Source organism: Hylobates moloch, unplaced genomic scaffold (genome assembly GCF_009828535.3).
Source record: "Hylobates moloch isolate HMO894 unplaced genomic scaffold, HMol_V3 SCAFFOLD_23, whole genome shotgun sequence".
In the NCBI taxonomy this organism is placed as follows: Eukaryota; Metazoa; Chordata; class Mammalia; order Primates; family Hylobatidae; genus Hylobates; species Hylobates moloch.
The window spans coordinates 31,011,871-31,037,379 of record NW_026652298.1 but is presented as its reverse complement, the minus strand read 5'-3'; the positions used below and the strand labels follow the sequence as shown (position 1 = coordinate 31,037,379).

General features: G+C 49.7%; 3 protein-coding genes, 1 non-coding gene and 1 pseudogene across 5 annotated transcripts; 1 reads left to right on the top strand and 4 right to left on the bottom strand.

Moving 5' to 3' along the window:
* Positions 1–2,152: 2,152 nt before the first annotated feature.
* PRM3 (protamine 3) lies at positions 2,153–2,743 on the bottom strand. Its single transcript, XM_032144701.2, has one exon. It carries the CDS (start codon positions 2,559–2,561, stop codon positions 2,238–2,240), a length of 324 nt encoding a protein of 107 aa, XP_032000592.1. The 5' UTR covers positions 2,562–2,743; the 3' UTR covers positions 2,153–2,237.
* A 646-nt stretch (positions 2,744–3,389) lies between these two features.
* Positions 3,390–3,516, bottom strand: LOC116462823 (small nucleolar RNA SNORA48; annotated as a pseudogene).
* A 1,361-nt stretch (positions 3,517–4,877) lies between these two features.
* Positions 4,878–5,719, bottom strand: PRM2 (protamine 2). 2 transcript variants are annotated; one of them, XM_032144697.2, is made up of 2 exons: positions 5,339–5,719; positions 4,878–5,176 (listed from the first exon to the last, which is right to left on the bottom strand). In XM_032144697.2, the coding sequence occupies exons 1-2, from the start codon at positions 5,607–5,609 to the stop codon at positions 5,139–5,141; spliced, it is 309 nt and encodes a 102-aa protein (XP_032000588.1). In that variant the 5' UTR covers positions 5,610–5,719; the 3' UTR covers positions 4,878–5,138. The 2 variants fall into 2 exon arrangements, with proteins under 2 accessions (XP_032000588.1, XP_032000586.1); XM_032144695.2 differs by having other exon boundaries at positions 5,069–5,220; positions 5,339–5,707.
* A 4,337-nt stretch (positions 5,720–10,056) lies between these two features.
* PRM1 (protamine 1) lies at positions 10,057–10,560 on the bottom strand. Its single transcript, XM_032144694.2, has 2 exons — positions 10,337–10,560; positions 10,057–10,251 (listed from the first exon to the last, which is right to left on the bottom strand). Exons 1-2 carry the CDS (start codon positions 10,446–10,448, stop codon positions 10,208–10,210), a joined length of 156 nt encoding a protein of 51 aa, XP_032000585.1. The 5' UTR covers positions 10,449–10,560; the 3' UTR covers positions 10,057–10,207.
* An 11,985-nt stretch (positions 10,561–22,545) lies between these two features.
* LOC116462833 (small nucleolar RNA U13) lies at positions 22,546–22,649 on the top strand. The gene has a single exon (XR_004246484.1). It is a non-coding gene; the product is annotated as a small nucleolar RNA U13 (small nucleolar RNA).
* The last annotated feature ends 2,860 nt before the right edge of the window (positions 22,650–25,509 follow it).

Genomic DNA, 25,509 nt, shown 5'->3' with positions numbered 1-25,509 from the left:
AATGTGATATTTGGAAAAGGGGTCTTTGCAGATGTAATTAAGCTAAGAATCTTGAGATAAGCGTGTTGGCTTAGCTGGTGGGCCCTAAATCCAATGATAAATGTCCTTATGAGAGACAGAAGAGGTGTCACACAGGGAGAAGAGGAAACCATGGGAAGATGGAGACGAACTTGGAGTTCTGTGAGCTAGAGGAGGCAAGGAAGGATTCTCTGCTAAGGCCTCCGGAGGGAGATCAGCCCAGCTGGCACCTTGACTTCAGACTTCTGGCCTCCAGAACTGCAGAGTATACATTTCTGTTGTTTTAGCCACCAAGTTTGTGGTCATTTGGTATGGCAGCCCCAGGAAACTAATGCACCCCATAAGGCAGATATAATGATTACATTTAGCAAAGAGGGAACAGGCTCAGAGAGGTGGAGTAACCAGCCCAGAGTCCCTTAGCCGATCAGGGGCAGAGCCAGTCATATTCAGGTCCAGCCTCCTCTCGAGGTCACTAAGGGATTCTCAGTGATTAGAGGGACACCTGCGGCAGGGTTCTCGGGGCCCTGCCTTGGGTGGGCTCAGCAGGTCCGGTTGTGGGGTGTATGCTAGACCAAGCCGTGAAGACTTTCTTGGTCTCTGGACCCCCCTTCCCATGGCCTCCTGCTCCTCCACTGCCAACGCCCCACTTTCCCACCCTCAAGCACATAGCCTGGAATGGAGATTGTGGCCTGCCATCAACCAGCCTCTCCTCCACACAGCTTTCCAGTCCTTCCAGGGAGGGCTGACCTCTCCCAGCAGCAGGTGTGTGGCACGTCACATACCTGCCCCTGCACCCATGACAGTGAACTCTCTCCCAGGACAGCAGGGACTGTGTTTTATTACCAGGGCCCCTGGTGACTAGCACCATGTGGGGCATGCAGCGGGGGCTCAGCTCATGTTTCCTGGGCAAATGAATGGGTGGGCGGACCTTTGGGCCTTGGATAAAAGGACAAAACTGACCAACCGAGTCATTTGTGGGTCTGGAAGTAGTGGGATAACGGGGCCTCCCTTGCCCTAGGCTATTGCAGGGCAGGGCAGTGGCCTACCCTCAGGGTAGCCCAAGGCCCCTTCCTGCCCTCAAACATGGCCCCCAGAGAAACCGAGGCTTCCCTGAAAATTCCCCATCCGCCAGCCCCACTGCCACGGTACCAGCTAGGATCCCCTCGGGGACAGGGGATCAGCTGATCAGGAGAATTAGCTCAAGGTGGCTGGTGCTTGGAGGACTGTGAGGGAATGTGGTGGAGATCGTATTTGTTGCTTCTTTGGGATGGAAGGAGTGAGGGAGGAGCCGGCGGTAGGGTGGGCAGCAGACGCATTCCGAAGCTCCTTGAGGAAGGCGCACCGAGCCCAGAGCAAGAGGATGGGGCCTAGGTTCTGCATCTGTACCCAGTCGCCTCCCTGGGCCTCTTTTGCCTACTGCTCTCATGGGGCACTCTCTCTGCCCCCAGGGCTAGACCCCTCGAAGAAGGCAGGAGTGAGCTTCCAGGCAGGGGTTGCAGATGGTTGCCAGCAGCATAGACTGGCAGTGGAAGAGTCTGCAGACAAGAAGGACCCAGAGGGAACCACCATGATCCCAGCAACAATCCCTGTCCTAGCTCAGCACTGACTGGTGCCAGGCCTGGTCCCAGCCATCACTTGAGCTAATTCTCCTGATCAGCTGACCCATGAGTAGCTATTAGCTTCCCCTGAACGCCGGGAGGGGCAGCCTGAGGCTCAAAGACACGCAGTGACTTGCTCAAGGGCACTCAGCTAGCAGAAAATAAGTTTGAACCCAGGTCTGCTGAACTCCCAAGCCAGTATTCTTAAAAGACTGTCCATAGTTGGGGTGGCACAGTGGGGCCTGCGATGAAGGCAGTTACCCTGTCCCTCTGGGTGTACTCAGCTAGGGTGTGCTGGGACTCGGAGAGGAATTTCCCCTGTCCCAGAGATGGGAAGATTTGGCTGAGATGATTTCCCCCTCCCAAAGCCCCTGAACCTCTGGCTAGGGCTTGGGAACAAGGTCACCGAGCCCTGCTGTTCAGCCTTTCTTGGCAGCTGGCCTCCCTCCACGTGTACCCACACACACATGCCTTCACACATGTGCACACATGGGACCAGAAGGGATAGGGTGAGGGGAAACCAGAGACAGGGAGGATTCCTCAGAGACTTTTTATTGACTCTTCTCTGAACACTGTCACCGGAGCAGCAGTGGGCGTCCCTTCCTGGGCCTTCGTTGTGGGTCAGGAGTGTGTTTGCTTGGGCTCGGGGTTCTGCTGGGCCTCGGCATTGTCCTTCTGGCCCTCCTCCTGCCGCTCACGCTCCAGCAGCAGCAGCTTGCCCTGCACCGGCAGCTCCTCTTTCTCCTCCTCTGCCCCCTCCTCCTCCTCTTCCTCCTCTTCCTCGCCCTCTGATGACAAGGAGAAGTTATCCTGACTCACACAGGCCATGAGCTTCTTCATGGAGGATTCGTGGCCCCGGCCATGGCCCATGCTGTGGCCCATGCTGCGGCCCGTGCTGTGGCCTGGGCTGTGGCCTGTGTTGAGCTTGGCACAGCGGGAACCCATGATCCACGTTGCCTGTCTCTCTGGACAAGGAGGTGAGGCGGTGGGTGAAGGGGCTGCGAGTGGGGGCAGGATGCTGACATCACAAAGGGAGCCCACCCCTACTTGGGAACCTGGGTCTGAGCCAACAGCTAACTCAGACCTCAGCCACTGGCAGCTCCCAGCCCCCACAGGGGAGGTCTGCAAGGCTGAGCATTGGGGCCAGTTCAGATGCCGACATCATAGTCCTCATTTGCCCTGGAGAAAGTTTCTCTTGTAGCTGGGATGGGAGTTAGGGATTGAATTTCTAGAAGCAGGAGGGGCACACACCGACTCCTCCCCACATCCCAGAAATCGCCAGCCAGAGAGAGCTGTCTCTGTTGAGTTTCTTGACTGTTAACCCTTGGAAATAAATCATCAAGTTGTGTGCTTAAAATGTATGCACTCTGGCCAGGCGCGGTGGCTCACGCTTGTAATCCCAGCACTTTGGGAGGACGAGGCGGGCGGATCACGAGGTCAGGAGATCGAGACCATGGTGAAACCCCGTCTCTACTAAAAATACAAAAAATTAGCCGGGCGTGGTGGTGGGCGCCTGTAGTCCCAGCTACTCGGAGAGGCTGAGGCAGGAGAATGGCGTGAACCTGGAAGGCGGAGCTTGCAGTGAGCCGAGATTGCGCCACTGCACTCTAGGCCGGGGGACAGGGAGGGACCCCCTCCCTCAAAAAAAAAAAAAAAAAAGGTATGCACTCTGTAAGCTCTACCTTCATAAAACTCAGGAACGCTTGGAACGCTTCCTTCGGGGGGCCTGAAAGTGTAAAATCTTCTTGAAAAGCCATGGCTCCTAAGCATTGTTTGTTTGTCCAAGGCATGGGAACAGGCCAGAAACCAAGCAAGCTAGGATGAACAAGGGGTTAATTGCCCCTGACTGATGCAAGATGGACATCACCAACCGGATGCCACTCTACGCAGGTCAGGGTGGAGTGACATCCTCTTAAGTGTTTTGGGGCCACAGGAAGACATCATGGAGCTGCCCCTTGGCAAGGTTCTCCATCTGTGCAGCACAATTTCAGCATGGGGGGAGGGGGTTTAGGACTTTGTCTTTTATATATTGAAATGAGTCTTTTGTACACTGCAATGGTATTTTTTAAATATAAATTTTTTGAGGCCAGGCATGGTGGCTCACACCTGTAATCCCAGCACTTTGGGAGGCAAGGCAGGCGGATCATCTAAGGTCAGAAGTTCGAGACCAGCCTGACCAATATCGTGAAACCCTGTCTTTACTAAAAATACCAAAAAAAAAAAAAAAAAAAAATTGTTTACCTCCTCCAGGTACTCAGGAGGTTAGGCAGGAGAATCACTTAAACACAGGAGGTGCAGTTTGCAGTGAGCCAAGATCACACCACTGCACACTGCCTGGGTGACAAGAGCGAAACTCCATCTCTGTTTTTTTCAGAAACCCGTTGCTTCCTAAAGATTGGTCATTTCTGAGCACCAGGAATCCATTTTCCAACTTATGGATTGGATCTTGCCAGTCTTATCCCCCCAGTCGTCAGTGGCTGTGGTTGGCTAAATGCCTCTCCAAAATGCCCCCATCCTGATCCTGGAATCTATGATGTAAGGATTGTGAGATGGGGAGGTTATCCTGAGTTGTCCAGAGTCCCTCAGTGCAATCACAAGGGTCCTTGATTTCAGACAGGAGGTAGGAGTGATGCAGCAACAGGCCGAGGAGAGCAGGCAGCAAGGATCAGATTCTCCTTGGGTCTCCAGAGGCTTCAGCCAGCACAGGCCTCACACAGCCCAGCCCATTACTCTGCATTCATCTACTCCTTGCCTTTTGCCCCCTCTGTGCTGACCAAGTTGTTGCTGGAGCATGCCAGACCTGCTTCCCACCTCAAAGCTGTGGCCTGCACTGCTCCTCTGCCCCCACCGTTTACACTTCCTTACACTTCCAACCACCCAACACTCAAGATGGGTTGTGTTTTTAAACTGTGGCACACTGTAGGCCTTTAAATATGGCCACAAGGTGCCTTGATATCTTTGTGACTTAATTAGGACTCAATCTGTCCTAACCATTTCCTCCTTTCATGAGGTAGGATCAGGTTCTTCACTGGAGGGGGATCCAGACAGACCTTTGACACCACGGAAGGATGCGCAATAGACAAGACAGCGTCAGGGTGGCCTCCCAGGCACAGTAACCCTCTCCTAGGTGTCCTCAGAGCATCAGAGGTCCCGCCCTACCCGCCTCGGAGGAAGGGCTGCAGAGAAGCCTCTACCCGCCCTGGGCATGAGGGAAGCCAGGGTTGTGTGATTCGTGGAAAGAAAACCCGACAGGCCAGCGAGTGTCTTGTCAAGCTTTATTGGGCAGGTGACTTTTGCTCATTTCACTCAGATCTTGCGGGCTTCTCAGCGGCAACTCAGGGCTTGAGCATTTGATGTAGGGGAGTTGCTATGGCCTCACTCGGTGTTTCTTGGGCAGGTGACTTTCTCTTAACTTCCAGCTGGGGGCTTGAGCATTTGATGTAGGAGAATTGCTATGGCCTCACTTGGTGTTTCGGGCGACTTTTTCTTAATTTCCAGCTGGGAGTGAGGGGTGCAGGAAGCTTAGTGCCTTCTGCATCTTCTCCTCCTGGTTCTGCAGCCTTTTGGGAAAGAAAGTTCTGGTTGAGGGGGGCACCTAGGGACTCTGGGTGGGGATGGGGGTTGGGGGGCTGGAGCCTTTGTCAGGTGGGGTGGGTCCCTGCCTCCCTCCTGTGCCTGGGGTGGTCAGGGACATGCAGGGCAAGGCCGGGGCGCAGGCAGACCTCTGCGATGCCTCCTCCGCTGCCTGCAGGAGCGTCTTCTGCGCCTTCCGCAGGAGCGATGCTGCTGTCTGTGGATCCGGTGCAGCCTCCTTCGAGAGCAGTGCCTGCGCCTATAGCGAGAATGGCCGTGGGTCCTCTCATAGACCTCGACGTCCTCCGGGCTCAGCCCTTGCTCCTCTTGGCCGTGGTGTCCTTGCTCTTGCCCACGCAACTGCTGCCCGTACACCTCGTGCGAGCGTTCGCTCAGGCTCCTCACGCAGTATCGGACCATGGTGTTGGGAGATCTGGTGGCTCCTGGGCTGAGGCTGCAGTGGGCCCTGGGGTGGGGGAGGAGGACTGAGGCCTGCCCACCTGCCCTTGGTGTTACTGTTGGTCTGGTCTGCTAGGCTCCCCGGGAGCTTATATATAAAGGGGGCGCCCACTATGACTCAGCGGCCCCGCCCCGTCCCCACCCTGCCCCGCCTCCTCTGTGAGGGCAGCACAGGGCCAGGGGTGACAATTAGCAGGGCCCTGGCACCCAAGCTGCAGGGCTGGAAGGGCGAGAGACCCCCTTGCTTTGCCTGTAAAGCGTGTCCTCTGTCTCTTGCAGCAGGTGAACCATACAGATGGCAGGTGTTTTATTGTCTAATCCAAGCCCTCATCTCCTGAAGCCAGTGGGCACGCACATTGTCACTTGGAAGCTTCCTTGCCAACTCGCTGCTGTGCCACAGCCACCATGTGGAAGGGACTTCCATGCTTGGCTGTCTGTGCACACAGCTTACTGTTAAGATGGCAACAGCAGCAGACAGTTCCCTAATAGCTCCTGTGTGCCAAGCATTGATTCATTTATTTCCCATGCATTCACTCATTTTTTTTCCTTCTCTCTCTTTTTTTTTTTTTTTTTTGTTTTTTTTTGTTTTGAGACAGTATCTGTCGCCCAGGCTGGAGTGCAGCTGTGCAATCATGGATCACTGCAGCCTCTACCCCTCCGGCTCAGATGATCCTCCCACCTCAGCCTCCCGAGTAGCTGGGACTATAGGCGTGTGCTGCCACTCCCAGCTAATTATTTGTATTTTTTGTAGAGATAGATAGGGTTTCACCATGTTACCCTGGCTGGTCTCACACTCCTGGCCTCAGTGAGTCTCCTGTGTCAGCCTCCCAGAGTGCAGGGATTACAGGTGTGAGCCACCACCGTGGCATTCCTCGCTCTTAGAATCCCCATTTTCTGTGGGGCAAACAGGCATGAAGAAGTTGAGTTGCTCAAGGCCACTCTACTGAGAAGGCCAGGCCGGGCCAGCATTCAGACGGAGGCAGCCTGATTTTAGTCATACCCTTGGCTGTCCACCTACTCCCTAGCCCAGGGGATGCTCCCCTCCCTGCCTCTAAAATATGCATCTTCTCCCCTCCCGCTCAGCCTTGCCGGGCCTCTCATTGAACTTTGACGATCCCATTAAGTCCAGGATCAGGATCATAGAAACTGCAAAACCAGTTTCCCTTTCATAGAGGGCAGGGAGAATGTGGGAATGTGGCAGATACACAAATTTAAGGACCTGAAGATGTAGAGATCATCCCGGATGATCTGGGTTGGCCCAGTGCAGTCACGAGAGCCCTTAGAAGAGAGAATAGGGAGGCAGGAGTCTCACAGGAAGAGAAATTGGGAGACACCACACTGCTGGCTTTGAAGATGGAGGGAGAGGCTACAAGCCAAGGGATGCAGGCGGCCTCTAGAAGCTGGGATGGACAAGGAAACGGGTTATCCTCCCCTTGTGCATCCAGGAGGAGCACAGCCCTGCTGACCCCTTGATTTTAGCCCCATGAGATTTCTTTCAGAATTCTGACTTGCAGACTGTAAGGTAATACATTTGTGTTGTTTAAAGCTACAAAATTTGTGATGATCTGTCACAGTGGCAATAGGAAACAAATTCAGAAGGCTTAATCTTCAGAACCTTTGCAGGAGGTGATGGGTGATATTGCCATGCCCTTGGTGTTTCTATGCTGCCTCTCTGTGGGGATAAGAAGGTGCTTTATGATGGCCCTCAAGCTCTCTGAGGGCATGTGTTTAAAATATGAATGCTGAGGCCTTACCCTACATCCTGCTAAGTCAAATCTCCATGGCCAGGACTTGCAGATGAAAATAAGAAGGGGCGGGGCAGGGCTCGGTGGCTCATGCCTGTAATCCTAGCACTTTGGGAGGCTGAGGCAGGTAGATCACCTGAGGTCAGAAGTTCAAGACCAGCCTAGTCAACATGGCAAAACCCTGTCTCTACTAAATATACGAAAATTAGCCGGGAGTGGTGGCGGGCGCCTGTAATCCCAGCTACTCAGGAGGCTGAGGCAGAGGCAGAGGTTCATGACTGAGATGGCACCATTGCACTCACCTGGCAAAAACAATTCAAAAAAAAAAAAAAAAAATAAAATAAAATAAATGGAAGGGGCTGGGTGTGGTGGCTCACACCTGTAATCCCAGCACTTTGAGAGGCCGAGGTGGGAGGATCGCTTGAGCCCAGGAGTTTGAGACCAGCCAACATAGTGAGGATCCTGTCAACAAAAAATAAAAAAAATAGCCTGGGTCCATGGTGGCATGTGCCTGCAGTTCCTGCTACTCAGGAGGCTGAGATGGGAGGGTTGCTTGAGCACAGGAGGTCAAGGCTGCAGTGAGCCACGTTCACACCACTACACTCCAGCCTGGGTGACAGAGCAAGACCCTTATCTCAAAAAAAAAAAAAAAAAAAAAAAGGGAAGGCACACCCAGGGGTCTGCCTGTCCAGCCAAGCTGCTGTCATGATCCGACTGTGTTATGGGGAGTCATTACTAAAGTGATCAGGGTCATGGTAGTGCCAGGGCTAGCACTGAACTCTCATGTGCTCACTTGAAAGAACATGGTTGTTGATACCCACCGTAGGTGAGTGCAGTGGCTCATGCCTATAATCACAGCACTCTGGGAGGCCAAGGCAGGAGAATCACTTGGGCCCAGGAGTTTGAGACCAGCCTGGGCGACATAGTGAGATCTCATCTCTACAAAAAAATTAGAAAAATTAGCCAGGCATGGTGGTGCATGTCTGTGGTCCCAGCTACTCAGGACACCAGGAGGCTGAGGTAAGGAAATCTCTTGAGCTCAGGAGATTGAGGCTGCAGTGAACTGTGTTTGTGCCACTGCACTCTATTCTAGCCTGGGTGACAGAGAGAGAGATCTTGTCTCAAAAAAAAAAAAAAAAAAAAAGGAAGTGATGTATGCAGAATACCAGGCACACAGTTGGTGCCCCATAAACAGAAGTCATACTGTGACATTTCTGAGGTGCTTGGTGGGCCCTGTCACTTCAGGGAACTGTGGTCTCTGCCGAAATGCTCTGGGTTTGCTCTACCATCATGAAATGAGTGTGACCCAGGGCCTGTGTCAAGGAACCAGAGAGGTGGGCTTTCTTAGGCTGTGAGTGAGCCAAGTAGACCAGTGCCCGGTAGCACTTCTTGTGTCCTTCCCCATATCTCACTGGGGTCTTAAACTCTTGCCTTAGAAATTTTAGTATAGGTAGTCTATCATGCGGCTTGAGTGTGGACTTAGATCCGACCAGATGGACAAGTTAACCTTTGTTTCTTCGAGTGGACATAATGTTGTGAAACCGTGCCCCAAAGAGTAAAGAAACCAGTGGTTCACAAAAATGTTTGAGTTTATAGGATGGCAGATAAGAAACTTCCTTAATGGCGCTTGATTAAATGTGAAAAGTTCAGCTCCACTGCTACCTGGACAAGTTATCTCTGTACCCAAATGGGGATGAAAACTTCTGGCATGGAGTGAGGAATAAGCAGTTTTGAATTTAGTTTTCCTGATGGTGACTGGCTTAATCTATTTAAGTTATAACCTAAGAGTTCCTTTGTTGAAGAATGGAAATTTCAGCTTTGGGCTAAAATAAACCCGGGTGGGCAGCTAGGGGACAGGTCAGATAGGATGAGCTGCTTCAATCTTGAGCTCCAGCTGGTAAATGTTTAACTGGCTTTGGGGTTCCTGGGATGGAGGGAACCCAGATTTGTAGCATTTACTAATTTCTGTAAATACTCCATGGTCCATTTCAAGCTGCCAAGGTGAGGTCACAAAGCAGAGTGGGAAACGTACACAGTGGGTCCTCAAACTCGAGAGACCTGGCTACAGCACCCCACTGGGTAGGGATCTGTTAAGAGGGTTTGGGAGGCAGGTTCTGGTTGTGACTTAGGGAGGCAAGTTTGGGTTGTGACTTGGGCAGGTTTTGGTTGTGACTTGTTGGTACTACTAAGAGTTTGGAACAATGGCCAGGTGCAGTGGCTCATGCCTGTAATCCCAGCACTTTGAGAGGCAGAGGCGGGCGCATTATGAGGTCAGGAGATCGAGACCATCCTGGCTAACACAGTGAAACCCCATCTCTACTAAAAATACAAAAAATTAGTCAAGTGTGGTGGCGGATGCCTGTAGTCCCAGCTACTCAGGAGGCTGAGGCAGGAGAGTGGTGTGAACCTTGGAGGCAGAGCTTGCAGTGAGCCGAGATGGCACCACTGCACTCCAGCCTGGGCGACGGAGCAAGACTCTGTCTCAAAAAAAAAAAAAAAAAAAAAGAGTTTGGAACAAAACCCAGCGTGACAACTGTCTTTCATGTCCCCCCCACCAACATCTTTCTCCCGTTGCATGCCCAGGCCCTCTCCCCCTCCGCTCATCCCCGAGCGCTCCTCCCAGCTGAGCCTCCCCTCTCAAGGACAAGCAGACAAGAGTGGGATGACTTTTCAACATTTATTGACAGGCGGCATTGTTCCTTAGCAGGCTCCTGATTTTCACTGGATGGTGGCATTTTCAAGATGTGGCAAGAGAGTCTTGAAGTCTGGTAAAATTCTCAGGCAGGAGTTTGGTGGATGTGCTATTTTGTGCAATTAGTGTCTTCTACGTCTCAGCCTGTACCTGGGGCGGCAGCACCCTGGTGAGACCAAGAAAAGCGGTGAGAGGAAGGCTGGGCCCTGAGACGCCCCAGCCCCAGCCCACCTTCAGCCGGGCCCACTTACTCATGGCTCTCCTGCGTGTCTGGCAGCTCCGCCTCCTTCGTCTGCGACTTCTTTGTCCCCGGCGGTAACATCTGCTCCGGCTCTGGCTGCGACAGCATCTGTACCTGGCCATGGTGCAGGATGGGCTTGGCCTGAATGCTCAGAGCAGGGCACCACCTTGGCTGAGCCAGCCAACCTGTGAGCAGGTGGAACTCTGTGGGCTGTGAGTCAGGGGCCAGCTCTGCGGCCTCTTATAGACGCCAGGGGGCCGTTGGTCATTGTGAGGGCAAAGGGGCTGGGACCTCATAAACCATGGCCAGGTGGCCTACGTCATGTCCATATATGGGCATGTGAGGGGCGGGTGGGCCCCCGAGTGTAGGGTGGGCCCCCGAGTGTAGGGTGGGCCAGTGTAGGGTGGGTGGGCCCCCGAGTGTAGGGCGGGTGGGCCCCCGAGTGTAGGGCGGGTGGGCCCCCGAGTGTAGGGCGGGTGGGCCCCCGAGTGTAGGGCGGGTGGGCCCCCGGGGGTAGGGGCTGCCTATGTCACAGCCAGGGCGATACAAGATGACTCCTCCATGGGAGCAATCATCTAGTTATTCAATAAACAAAATATTACTTTTAATATTTTGGCCTGCTCCATGCCAGATTTTGGCCGAGGCCCTGGTATATAGTGATAAACAAGACAGACATGTGCTTGTTAAGGAGTATTATTATTTTTTGTTTTTTTAATTTTTTAATTATTTATTTTATTTATTTATTTTTTTGAGACAGAGTCTCATTCTGTCACCCAGTCTGGAGTGCAGTAGCACAATCTTGACTCACTGCAGCCTCTGCCTCCTGGGTTCAAGCAAACCTCTGGCCACAGCCTCCCGAGTAGTCGGCACTACAGACATGCACCACCACACTCAGCTAATTTTTGTATTTTTAGTAGAGATGGGGTTTCGCCATGTTGGCCAGGCTTGGTCTCGAACTCCTGACCTCAGGTGATCTGCCCGTCTCAGCCTCCCAAAGTGCTGGGATTACAGGCGTGAGCCACCGTGCCTGGCTATTATTATTATTATTTGTAGAGACGGGCTCTCCCTATGTTGCCCAGGCTGGTCTCCAACTCTTGACCTCAAGCAAACCTCCTACCTCTGCCTCCCAAAGCACTGGGATTACAGGTATGAGCCACCACACCCTGCCCCTAATAGACTTTATAATCTAACTACAGAAGGCATGAATGAAATAGCCCTGAAGAATAATTGTAACAGTGACAAATGCTGATAATGGAAACCTCGGGTTTCTGAGGATATGTGCGGGAGAACTTGCCCTCAGGTGAGGCTCTAGGGAGAGCCCCAAAGGGGTGCTGGCGAAGTGAACTCTGAAGGATGGCAGAGTTAAGAGGAGGGAGGAGCCCCTGGGAAGAAAGAGCTGCTCCTGCAACTGTTCTGAGGTGGTGCAGGATGTGCAGTTCTGTTTCTATGCAGGACCAGGCAGCAGGGGATCCGTGCAGACAGAAAGTGATCGGGGTGACCAGGGCGGGTGGAGCAGGGAGCAGCTGTGCCATGGGTTGGGGGCTTCCTTCTGGGCTGATGCTTTGGAACTTGATAGAGGCGGTGGTTACACAACATTGTAACTGTACTAAATGCCACTGAATTATACCCTTTATTTATTTATTTATTTATTTTTGAATGAATGAATGACAGGGTCTCACTCTGTCGCTCAGGCTGGAGTGCAACGGCGCAATCTCGGTTCACTGCAAACTCCACCTCCTGCTTCAAGCGATTCTCCTGCCTCAGTCTCCCAGGTAGCTGGGATTACAGACGCCTGCCACCACACCCGGCCAATTTTTGTATTTTTAGTAAAGATGGGGTTTCACCATGTTGGTCAGGCTGGTCTTGAACTCCTGACCTCAAGTGATCTGCCCGCCTCAGCCTCCCAAAGTGTTGGGATTACAGGCATGAGCCACCACGCCCGGCCTTGAATTACACACTTTAAAATGATGAATTTTATGTTACATGACTTTCAGCTCAATTGCAAACACGAAAAGCTCTGAGGCCAAAGGTACTAACAGGTGTGAGGGATTGGAGCAGAGCGTGGTGCGGGGCCCTGGGCATGGTGTGGTCTCTTCCACAGCCCCATGGATTTTAGGGGTAAAGAGGGGAGCAGTTAGAATTGGTTTGGCTACTTAAACAGAAAACCAAAATGAGTGAGTTGGGTGGAAGTTTTCTGTTTTTCTTAAGGAGTCAGAGGTGATTTGGGAGGTCATTAGATTGTCCCTGTTTGGGGGATACACATGCTGGAGGATTTAGGGGTGATGACATATGTTTGCCAACTACTCTCAAGGATTTACCCATAGAGAAAGAGGGAGAAGAAGGGAGAGAGAGAAGAGAGAGATGGGGGGGAGCTGAACAGATGTGATAGAACATTCACAACTGGCCATGCCAGGTGCGGTGCCTCACACCTGTAATCCAGCTCTTTGGAAAGATCGGCTGAGCCCAGGAGTTCAAGACCAGCCTCGGCAACATAGAGCCCATCTCTACAAAATTAAAAAAATATATAAAAAAGATTTTTTTAAAAAAACAATTGGCCAATCTGTGTAAAGGGGAGGTGTTTGTCAGGGATTCTTGCAAGTTTTCTGAAATTTTGAAATTATTTCAAAATAGATTATTAAATTTTTTTAAAAAGAACAAAAGAAAACCCAGGGAGGTCAGCCAGGGCTGGTGTGAGGCTCCATCCTTTTCAAGGGTCCAGGCTTTTGTCTTTCAGCTCTGCCTTCAGCAAGTCCTTTCCATCCTCAAAGTTGCCTCATAGTCCAAGATCAGGGCTGCCACGGACGGTTGTGCAGTTTGTGTCCTGCTCCAAGCTCTCTGCCAAAGGGATTGAGTGGGGACTGAAATCCAGCCTGTGGTCTATTTGCCACTCCAGGCCCTGTACTCACAGGGAATGTTTCAGCCCACAGGAGCTGTCTTTTTCCTAATTTGCCTGCTCACAGCAGAAGTCTTTTCCAAATTTGAACAAAGGCACACTAAGAGCTAAACTTGGTCCTGCTGGGGTCCCACCCGTATCCACCGTGCAAGCAGGAAGGAGAAACAGGAGGGGTGGCAAAGGGAGTTCTTGTCTCTTTTTTAGAGACAAGGTCTAGCTCTTTTGCCCAGGCTGGAGTGCAGTGGCGCAATCATAGCTCACAGCAGCCTCGATGGAATTCTCATGGTATAAAGAGCTTCCCCAGATGCCCTGTCCAGCAACTTCCCCTTCTGATCACTGGCCTCCCTGCAAAAGCACACTGCCCCCTGGGGTAAAGCAGGGCTCCTAGGAAGGAGAAGGGGCTGATGGATACCAGGTAGACAGTTAGTACTCTCTTCCCCAAAGGGGATGGAGCCCACCCCTGACCCCAGCAAGATGGGGAAACCATGAATTTGAAGCTAAAGTCTGCTATCACTAAGAAGGATACAGTAGCACATAGTAGGTTAGCAGTAACTTTTCATTAATTAATTCAGATCTGGATTGAGGTAAAATTGTTACCCCCAATCGTCTAACACTTAATACTTTTTTTTTTTTTTTTTTTTTAAGATGGAGTTTTGCTATTGTTGCCCAGGCTGGACTGCAATGACACCATCTTGGCTCACTGCAACCTCTGCCTCCCAGGTTCAAGCGATTCTCCTGCCTCAGCCTCCTGAGTAGCTGGGATTATAGGCATATGTCACCACGCCTGGCTAATTTTTGTATTTTTAGTAGAGACGGGGTTTCACCATTTTGGCCAGGCTGGTCTCAATCTCTTCACCTCAAGTGATCCACCTGCCTCAACCTACCAAAGTGCTAGGATGACAGGCGTGAGCCACCACACCCAGTCCAGGGACATGTCTCACGTTCATCTGAGACCATGTGGCTTACCCTGTCTCTACTAAAAAGACAAAAATTAGCTGGGATGGTGGCACTCGCCTATAGTCCCAGCTACTCAGGAGGCTGAGGCAGGAGAATCACTTGCTGGGATTACAGGCATGAGCCACTTTGCCCAGCCACAGAGATTAGTTCTAAATTGTGGGAAGAGGATGCCCTGGAGCTAGGCGGTGGGGACATTTGGCCTCATCTGGGGTCTTAAAGCCTTCAGTGCTCATCGGAAATTTTGGGTTTGTCACAGCAGCTGGCTGTTACTCTAATACAGCACTTGCCACTCACTGATACTGTGTTTATAATCCGTCTCCCCAAGCGGGGTGGAAGTTCAGTGAGACTTTTCTTTTGTTCGGGTGTGACAGTCCTAATACTGAGAATAACCTGAACTAAAAGGAACTGAAATATTTGTTGAATGAATAAGTGAATGGCAAATGGATGCTTTGTATAATAGGATTCTTTTCTTGGCTTTTTCCAAATCTAAAATCGTGTTATCATGATTCTTAAAATGACATTTAGCCTCTCCCTGCCAGCCACCCCACTTCTGTTGGGTATGGTCCTTGGCACTGGCGATTAGAAATCACCAAGACTCCTGCCAGTTAAACACACGCTGAGTCTCAGAAGGGGACGTCCAATACTGTTCCCTGAGGTCCTAATTGGGCAGCCACATGGCTTGTCCCTCTGCTGACCCCCACATCTGTGTTGTCACAATGGCCTTTCACCCCCGCCCTGTTCAAGGAGAGATGTCACTGAAGGAGGAAGGCAGGGGTAGGGGATGTGTGCCCTGCTCTGCCACTAGGAGGGGTGAATGCAGGCAGTTCATTCCCAGAACAATGAAAGGATAATTTAGCAGTAAGATGACACTGTTTTAAATGTGCCATCATACCCACAATTCCATAGTCAGGGATTTATCCCAAAGAAATTCTCCTGCATGTTCATAGAGGTGTGAGATGGAGGGTGTTCATTAAAGCATTGTTTGTGAGGGAAAATTAGAAATCGTTTAATGTTCATCTTAAGAAAATGGTAAATTAGTTGTTTCACCCATGTTGTGGAATACCTCATAGACATTCAGAACCCTGGAGAGTGATGCGATGTGGACTGATATGGAAGGAGGTCTATGCTATATCGAAACTGAGTGAGTTGCTAAATGTAGGGTGTCATCCCATGTTTGTAAAAAGATTAGAAATAAACACTCACATACACAGAGGAAAAAGTCTAGAATGTGATATATTGACCTGACAGTGGGAGGTGGAATAATGGAAGGCTTCACTTTCTACTTTATTCATTTCTGTATTTTGGGGGGATTTTTCACTGTAAGGGTATGTTGAGTGAGTTATTTCCATGAACAGAAAGAAAAGAATGTCTGTAATCCTAGCACTTTAGGAGGCCAAAGTGGGTGGATCGCTTGAGCCCAGGAGTTCAAGACCACCTCGGGCAACATGGTGAAATTCCGTCTCTACAAAATATACAAAAATTAGCTGGATATGGTGATACGCACCTGTAGTTCCAGCTATGCCAGTGGGAGGACCACCTGAGCCCACGGAGGCTGAGGCTGCAGTGAGCCGTCATCCCGTCACTGCATTCCAGCCTGGGCAACAGAGTAAGACCGTGTCTCAAAAAAAGAAAAGAAAAGAGGCCAGGCGTGGTGGCTCACACCTGTAATCCCAGCACTTTGGGAGGCCAAGGCAGGCAGATCACGAGATCAGGAGATTGAAACCATGGTGAAAACCCGTCTCTACTAAAAATACAAAAAATTAGCTGGGCGTGGTGGCAGGCACCTGTAGTCCCAGCTACTCGGGAGGCTGAGGCAGGAGAATGGCATGAACCCGGGAGGCACAGGTTGCAGTGAGCCGAGATCGCGCCACTGCACTCCAGCCTGGGCGACAGAGCGAGACTCCATCTCAAAAGAAAAAAAAAAAGTTGCAGAGTTATTAAGGGGATTGCCATATACCTCTGACCCAGTCTCCCAGTCTCCCCCATTGTTAACATTTTACATCACTGGGGCACATTTGTCACAATTAAAACACCAACTTTGGCACATTAGTACTTACCAAGCAAGCTCTAGATTTTATTTGAATTTCACCAGCTTTTCTAATAATGCTCATTTTCTGTTCCAAGACCCAGTTCAGGGTGCCATACCCAATTTCTGCTGCTATTAACATCTTATGTGAGGATAGTGCATTTCACAATTTTTTAACAGTAGCGGTGAATTATTATTAACCAAAGTCTATATTTTCTTCAGATTGCCTTAGTTTTTCCTCACTGTTTTTCTGTTCCAGGATCCCATCTCCCTTTAGGCTCCTCTGGGCTGTGACATTCCTTTGTCTTTGATCATGTTGACAGTTTTTTTGTTTTGTTTTGTTTTGTTTCGTTTGAGACGGAGTTTTGTTCTTGTTGCCCAGGCTGGAGTGCAGTGGCGTGATCTTGGCTCACTGCAACCTCCGCCTCCCAGGTTCAAGCGATTCTCCTACGTCAGCCTCCCGAGTAGCTGGGATTACAGGCATGCGCCACCACGCCCAGCTAATTTTGTGTTTTTAGTAGAGATGGTGTTTCCCCATGTTGGCCAGGCTGGTTTCGAACTCCTGACCTCAGGTGATCCACTCGCCTCGGCCTCCCAAAGTGCTGGGATTGCAGGCATGAGCCACCGCACCCAGCCAGTCACCCTGACAATGTTAAGGAGTACTGGTCAGATATTTTGTGAATATTCCCTCTTCCTCTATTTTTTGGAATAGTTTGATTGAATAGGATTGGTAGTTTTTCTTTAGGTGTTTGGTAGAATTCAGCAGTGAAGCCACCAGGTCTTGGGCTTTTCTTTCCTGGGAGACTTTTTATTAAGGCTTCGATCTCATTGCTTGTTATTGGTCTGTTCGCGTTTTGGATTTCTTCATGATTCAATTTTAGTAGGTTGTCTGTGTCCATGAATTGATCCATTTCTCCTAGATTTTCCTGTTTATTGGCATATAGTTGCTCATAGTAGCCACTAATGGTGGTTTGAATTTCTGCAGTATCTGTTGTAATGCCTTCTTTTTCTTTTCTTTTCTTTTTTTTTTTTTTTTTGAGATGGAGTCTCACTCTGTAGCCCAGGCTGGAGTGCAGTGGCGCGATCTCAGCTCACTGCAAGCTCCGCCTTCCAGGTTCATGCCATTCTCCTGCCTCAGCCTCCCGAGTAGCTGCGACTACAGGCACCCGCCACCACGCCCGGCTAATTTTTTGTATTTTTAGTAGAGACGGGGTTTCACCGTGTTAGCCAGGATGGTCTCGAACTCCTGATCTCGTGATCTGCCCACCTCAGCCTTCCAAAGTGCTGGGATTACAGGCGTGAGCCACTGCACCCGGCCTTTTTCATCTCTGATTTTATATTTTGGGTCTTCTCTCTTTTTTTCTTAGTTAGTCTGGCTAAAGGTTTGTCAATTTTATCTTTTCAAAAAACCAACTTTTTGTTTCATTGATCTGTTGTATTATTTTGTTTCAATTTCATTAATTTCTGTTTTGATCTTTATTTCTTTTTTTCTACTAATTTTGGATTTGGATTGCCCTTTTGTAGTTCTTTAGGATGCATCGTTAGGTTGTTGATTTGGTCAGGTATTTTGTAGAGTGTCACTCAATTGTTTTTTGTTTTTTTTTTTGAGATGGAGTCCCGCTCTGTAGCCCAGGCTAGAATGCAATGGCACGATCTCAGCTCACTGCAGCCTCCCCCTCCCGGGTTCAGGTGATTCTCCTGCCTCAGCCTCCTGAGTAGCTTAGATTACAGGCAAGCACCACCACGCCTGGCTAATTTTTGTATTTTTAGTAGAGACGGGGTTTCACCATGTTGGCCAGGCTGGTCTCGAGCTCCTGACCTTGTGATCTGCCTACCTCGGCCTCCAAAGTATTGGGATTACAGGCATGAGCCGCTGTCCCCGGCTTCCATTGGGATTTGACTGATACTTTTGTCATGATTAGACTGGGGTTACGTGTTCTGGGAGGAAGAGCCAGGAGGTGAGTGCCCTTCTCCTCACTTCCTACAAAGGGGACGTGCTCTCAGGAGGACTAATTTGATGCCTGGCTGAGGCAGTGCCTGTCAGGTTTCTTTACAGCAGAGCTACTGTTTTTCTCTGCATTTGATACTGTGCTCTTTGGAAGGAGGTCAGTCTGTGCAGCCCATGCCTAAGGAATGGGGAGTTAAGCTCCACCTCCTTCAGGGCAGGGCATCTTCATCACTTATTGGAATTTTTCTGCCCTGGAGATTTGTCTCTTCTCCATTTATTTGTTCATTCATTTATATCAGTATGGATCCATGGATCCTGTATACTTTGGGTGTAATCCAATTCTACTTTATTTTGTTGCTCAAATTGTTCCAGTATTGGCCACTGGATGTCTTTCAGTTGTCTCCCATGTCCCTGTGACACACTCCATCATTGTGAGATTTTGAGCACTTCCTTAACTTTCTGGCACCACAAGATGCTCCAGGCTCATCTTGTCTGTTTCCTGCCTTAGACCTAGAATCAGCTGTTTCTCCAAGGAGCCCTGGTTCCTTTCATTGGTGAATGGTATTATACACCAAGATCAGGGTGCAAGATGTGCTCAGGGCTGTAGGGTGCTATTGCTTCTTGGCCGTCTTAGCGGACAGAGCAAGGAACTCTGTGTGTGTGCTAACCTGTATGTACACAAATCTATATTTCTATGTGTAACCATCCATGGTACTGTTTTAGCTAAACCTGTTCATACTAACATCTCCAACTCTAATCCATGGTCATCACATGGATCATTCTAAATACCTCTCCTTGCTCATCTGTAACAGTGGGAAGCCTGGCTCCTTCCATCCTTCATCCATTTATTTGGTTGTTCCCTTTCACTCTGCATGTATGGTGGCTTTAGAATTGTTAACCTTTCTAAAGGCTGGGTACGGTGCCTCACACCTGTAGTCCCAGCACTTTGAGAGGCTCAAGCAGGAGGATCACTTGAGCTCAGGAATTCGAGACCAGCCTGGGCAACATGGTGAAACCCTATCTCTACAAAAAATACAAAAATTAGGTGGGCGTGGTGGCTCAGGCTTCTAGTCTCAGCTACTCAGGACTGAGGCAAGAGGATTGCTTGAATATGAGAAGTCGAGGCTGCAGTGAGCCATGATCATGCCACTGCACTCCAGCCTGGGTGACAGAGCTAGACCCTGTCCCCCCAGCCAAAACAAAAAACAACAACAAAAAACCCCACCTCACCCCTGATACCTTTCCAGTCATTCATTTATTTATTGAATGCTCTCTATGCTGGGCACTATTTTCAACACCATGAACAAAACAAAGATCCCTGCCCTCACGGAGTTATGTTCTAGTGCAGGAGATGAGCAAAACAATAAGAATGATAGATGGATAAATGATACTGTGTATTGAAAGGAAAACAGAAAAAGTAGGGCACAGTGAGAACCATTGGGCCTGATGCAGGTAACTGGGACAAGTGGCAGTTCAGGGTGCTCAGGGCAGGCCTTGCCGAGAAGGTGACATTTAAGCAGATTCTGAAGGCAGTGAGGGAGTTAGTCATGAGGACATCAGGGAAGAGTGCTCCAGGCAAGGGGAACATCATGTGCAAAGGCCCTGGGGTGAGGGTGTACAGCCCTTCTGCTGTGCCCAGGGAACAGCAAGGCCAGCATGGCTGGAACAGACAGAGGTGGGGGTGGGTAGGAGATGAAGTCACAGAGGTGGGAGGAGCACCACATTATAGGTGGCCTTGGCAGCCTCCCTAAGGATTCGACTTTTACACCAAATGAAATGGGGATCGTAAGAGTGACACTCTTTGTCTTAAGGACCCCTGTGCTCCTGTGCTGAGAAGAATGTAGCGGCGGAGGTGGAGGCAGGGAGGCTGTGCTGTCACACAGGCCCAAGGCTGTGGAGGCTTACACTGGGGTGGTAGAGGAGGATGGTGAGGAGTGGTCGGAATCTGGCTGTGTGTTAAAGGTGGCTCCAGCAGGACTCACCAGCAGCCTGGATGAGGGGAGTGATAGGGACAGAAGAGTTAAGGCTGGTTCCGAGACTTTGGGCTCAGGCACCTCAAAGGAGAGCATTGCCACCAACTCTAGTACGTGGAGAAGCCTTGGGAGGAGGGTCCAGAATTCAGACATCTCAGTAGAGGTGTCCAGTAAGTCGGCAGCTGAGTATCTGAGTGTGATATTGTGCGTTGTCAGTGTTTACAATCAGGAGACTGGCCAGGACCACTGATTTAGTTTTTTGCTCCTGCTGTAACAAAGTGCCATAAACTTCGTAACTTAAAACAACACGAGTTCATTATGGTTTTTTCCCCCTCACTCTGTCACCTAGGCTGGAGTGCAGTGGCATGATCACGGCTCATTGCACCCTTTACTTCCGAGGCTCAAGTGATCCTACCTCCTCAGCCTCCTTGAGTAGCTGGAATGGAAGCCTGGCTCCGTGTCCAGCTACTTTTTTTCTTACTTTTTGTAGAGACAGGTCTCCCTGTATTGCCTAGGCTGGTCTCGAATTCCTAGGCTCAAGCGATCCTCCCACCTCGGCCTCTCCAAGTGCTGGGATTACTGGCATGAGCTGCTATGCCTGTCCTATTATCTCACAGTTCTGCAGGTCAGAATTTCAAAATGGTCTTAAGGGGCTAAAATCAAAGTACCAGCAGGATGGCATTCCTTTCCGGAGCCTCTGGGGGAGAATCTGTTCTCCGCCTTTTGTTTTTTCCTCATGTTTCTAGAGGCCTCCTGCATTCCTTGGCTCATGGCCCCTTCCCTTGTCTTCAAAGCCAGCAGTATAGCCTCTTCCAGTCTCTCTCTGACTCTGACTCTCCTGCCTCTGTCTTTCCCTTATGAGGTTTCTTGTGATTACACTGGAGCTACCCAGGTAATTCAGGACAATCTCCCCATCTGAGGGTCATTCATTTAATCATATCTGGATAGTCCCTTTTGCTACATAAGGCAGCTTATTGACAGGTTCCAGGGATTCACACATGAGCATCTTTGGGGCCATTATTTTGCCTACCTCAAGCACAAAGGGGGCGATGGAGAGGAAGAGAGTGCCCAGGACCAAGCATTAAGAAGTCAGGAGCTGGCTGGGTGCAGTGGCTCATGTCTGTAATCCCAGCACTTTGGGAAGCTGATTTGGGCGGATCACTTGAGGTCAGGAGTTCAAGACCAGCCTGGCTAACATGGTGAAACCCCGTCTCTATTAAAAATACAGAAATTAGCCAGGCATGGTGGTGCGTGCCTGTAGTCCCAGCTACTCAGGAGGCTGAGGCATGAGAATCGCTTGAACCCAGGAGACAGAAGTTGCAGTGGGCTGAAATCATACACTGAACTCCAGCCTGGATGACAGAGTGAAACTCCATCTCAAAAAAAAAAAAAAAAAAATGTCGAGAACTCAAGAGTTTGAGACCAGCCTGGCCAACATGGCAAGACCCCATCTCTACAGAAAATGCAGAAATTAGCCAGACGTGGTGCTGCACAACTGTCGTCCCAGCTACTCAGGAGGCTGAGTCAGGGAATCACTTGAGCCCAGGAGACTGAGGCTGCAGTGAGCTGAGGTCGTGCCACTGCACTCCATCCTGGGTGACAGAGCAAGACCCTGTATCCAAAACAAAAAAAAAAAAGTCAAGAGCTGAGGGGGAGCAGCTAGGGAGGTAGGAGGAACCAAGAGACCTGGGTCCAGGAAGCCCGGTGGATAAAGGGCATTGGGAGGGGGTAAGCAGCGGCTGTGTCAATCATATCAGAGGTCGACTCAGAGGTCACCCATGGACGTGGCAATGTGGCAGTCACTGGCGACCTTCAGAAGAACGGTTTGTGTGTAGCAGTGGGGGCCAGGCAGGCCCAGTGGGAGTGGGATTTATTTATTTAATTTTAATTATTATTATTATTATTTTTTTTTTTTTGAGATGGAGTCTCGCTCTTCGCCCAGGCTGGAGAGCAGTGGCGCAATCTTGGCTCACTGCCATCTCCGCCTCCCGGGTTCAAGTGATTCACCTGCCTCAGCCTCTAGAGTAGCTGGAACTACAGGCACCCGCCACCGTGCCTGGCTAATTTTTGTGTGTTTAGTAGAGACAGGGTTTCACCGTGTTGTCCAGGCTGGTCTCCAACTCCTGACCTCAGCGATCCACCTTCTTTGGCCTCCCAAAGGGCTGGGATTACAGGCGTGAGCCACTGCGCCAAGCCTGGGGGTGGGATTTAGAAGGAACACAAGGAGACAAGTTGGAGAGAGCCAGGACTGGCCACTCTTTCAAGGACTTTCACTGCCAAAGAGAACAGAAAAACGGGAATGTGGCTGGCAGCATAACTGGGCTGGGAGAAGATTTGGTTTAGTTGGGGTTTGGTTTCCAATGGGACGGCAGAGCAGGATTGTTTGCTGGTGGGAATGTGCAACGAGAGAGTGACAGATGAGGTGCTTTTGTGGCTCCCAAGCACGATGGTCTGGTGTTCACAAGCGTGTGTGAGATGCACCTCCCTCAAACCTTGTTACAAGGTTGGCATGTTCCCCGCCTGTTGTGAAAAAAACAAAAAACAAAAAACAAACAAAAAAAAAAACAAAGAAAAATAGATGAGACTGAGGAGGGAGTTGTTTGATAAATAAATGGATCACACCACACTTCTGCAACTTACTTTTGTTCACTTAACGACATATCTCAGCAACATCTCCATGGGTAGTATTGCTCCGAGCACTTCTGCTTGATTCCGCTTGCATTAATCTATCCTGTCGATCAGGGTCAGTAAATAGAAAGCTAATGCAAGCCAGCCGGGTAAGGTGGCTCATGCCTGTAATCCCAGTGCTGTGGAAGGCCAGGGCAGAGGATTGCTTGAGGCTAGGAATTTGAGACCAGCCTGGGCAAAATAGTGAGACCCCATCTCTACCCTTCTCCCCCCACCAAAAAAAGCCAGGTGGGGTGTCATGCTCCTGCAGTCCCAGCTACTTGGGAGGCTGAGGTGGGAGGATCACTTCAGCCCAGGAGTTCGAGGCTGCAATGTGTTATAATTGCACCACTACACTCCAACCTGGGCAACAGAGTGAGACTGTATCTCAAGAAAGAAAGAGAAAGAGTAGAGAAAGAAAGAAATATAATGCAAGGCACAAATGTGGGCTCTATGTCATTTAAATGGTGTTTTAATGTTTTATTTAACTCAGTATATCCAAAATATCATCACTTCAACTTATCAATTGGAATGATTGGGATACTTTACATACTTCTCTTCATACCTAGTCTTCCAAATCCAGGGTGCATTTCATCCTTACAGTGCATCTCAGTTCAAACAAGCCACGTTTTAAGTCAGTGGCCACGTGTGACTCGAGGCTCTATTGTGGTCAGCACAGCCCAAAAAAACTCACATAGCTTTGGGAGGCCGAGGCGGGTGGATCACAAGGTCAGGAGTTCGAGACCAGCCTGGCCAATATGGTGAAACCCTGTCTCTACTAAAAATACAAACATGAGCCAGGCGTGGTGGTGGGGGCCTGTAGTTCCAGCTACTCGGGAGGCTGAGGCAGGAGAATCACTTGAATCCGGGAGGTGGAGGTTACAGTGAGCTGAAATTGCGCCACTGTGCTCCAGCCTGGGTGATAGAGTGAGACTCTGTTAAAAAAAAAAAAAAGAAAAAGAAAGAAAGAAAGAAAGAAAAAGAAAAAGATCTCACATAGATGAGCAGAGGCTACATACGAGACAGGTGATCACAGTGCTGCTGGTGTAACCACAAAGCTAGAGCCAGCCTCGCTGTACCCTGGTATGGGGCTAACCTATACATTGTGGCTTTTTGCTTTTAAAAACATTAAAAGGAAATGTTCATTTTGGTTTAATTCGTTTATTTAAATAATTTTTTTTTTGAGACCAGATCTCACTCTGCTGCCCAGGCTGGAGTGCAGTGGTGCGATCTCAGCTCACTGCAACCTCTGCCTCCGGGTTCAAGCAGTCCTCCCGCTGGGACTACAGGCGTGCAACACCACACCCAGCTAATTTTGTTTATTTTTTGTAGAGATAGGGTTTCATCATGTTGCCCAGGCTGGTCTCAAACTCCTGGGCTCCAACGATCCACCCACCTCAGCCTCCCAAAGTGCTAGGATGACAAGTGTGAGTCACTGCACCCAGCCTGAATCATTTTTTAAAGAGCATGAGTCCATTAAAAATTATTTTAATGAAGCTTCTCAGGTATTCAAAGTATCTCATCTCCAATCCCTGGCTTAAATCAGAAGACATTCGCGGCAGATTTGAAGCCCTCATTTACCCCTTCCTTCTGTCATTCCCATCCCTCCTCTCCCTGGACACTGGTGTTTATCGATTGCAAGTCCATCTTTATATGTGTAAGTATGTGTCCCCAAACGATCAGAATACCGTTTTGAGGTGTTGAAAGCTTTATGTCCCTGAACAGTGAGAACAGTTTTGGGGTGTTGAAATCTTGGTCTGGCATCACACTCTATGTCTCACATAATAACTTGCTTTGTTGCTGAGGGGTACCTGAGTGAGATTCATCATAGATGCGTGGATGAAGATTGCGCTTCTATTTGCCTTGTTACATAGTGGTAAGTTACATATTATGTTACATAGTAATCCTTATGTGCCTACCTTGTAACTGTCTTAATTGCCTCTTGTTTTTTTGTGGGGTTTTTTTGAGACAGAGTCTCACTCTGTTGCCCAGGCTGTGGTGCAGTGGCACAATCTCGGCTCTCTGAAACCTCCGCCTCCCAGGCTCAAGTGGTTCTCATGCCTCAGCCTCCCAAATTGCTGGGACTGCAGACATGCACCACTACACCTGGCTAATTTTTGTATTTTTAGTAGAGATGGAGTTTCGCCATGTTGACCAGGTTGGTCTCAAACTCCTGACCTCAAGTGATCCACCCACATCAGCTTCTCAAAGTGCTGGGATTATAGATGTGAGCCACCGCGCCTGGCCTTCGTTCCCTCTTGATGGACACTTGGGCTGTTTCCAATTTTCTGTCACTATAAACAGTGCTGCTGTGGCTAGAATTTCTCTGGAATATATTCAGTGGACTAGCAGTTCTCACATTTTAGCATGCAGCAGAATCACCTAGAGGGCTGGTAAAGACACAAAGTTCAATCTGGAATCCCATGTTGCATTTATGCTATTACTTTTTCTGTTTTTTCTCTTAAAAATTAAAAAACAAAAAATAGAAACGGGTTCTCACCATGTTTTCCAGGCTGGTCTGAAACTCCTGGGCTCAAGCAATCCTTCCACCTCAGCCTCCCAAAGTGCTGGGATTATAGGCGTGGGCCACCATGACCAGCCCTACTCCTTTTTAAATTAATAATAATAACAAGCAAACCTGGAAAAGACCCCACATGTCCAGAGGTGTTCAGGTGAGGAGCCAGGGGAAGGATCATGAGACAGGATCAGCGTATTGACC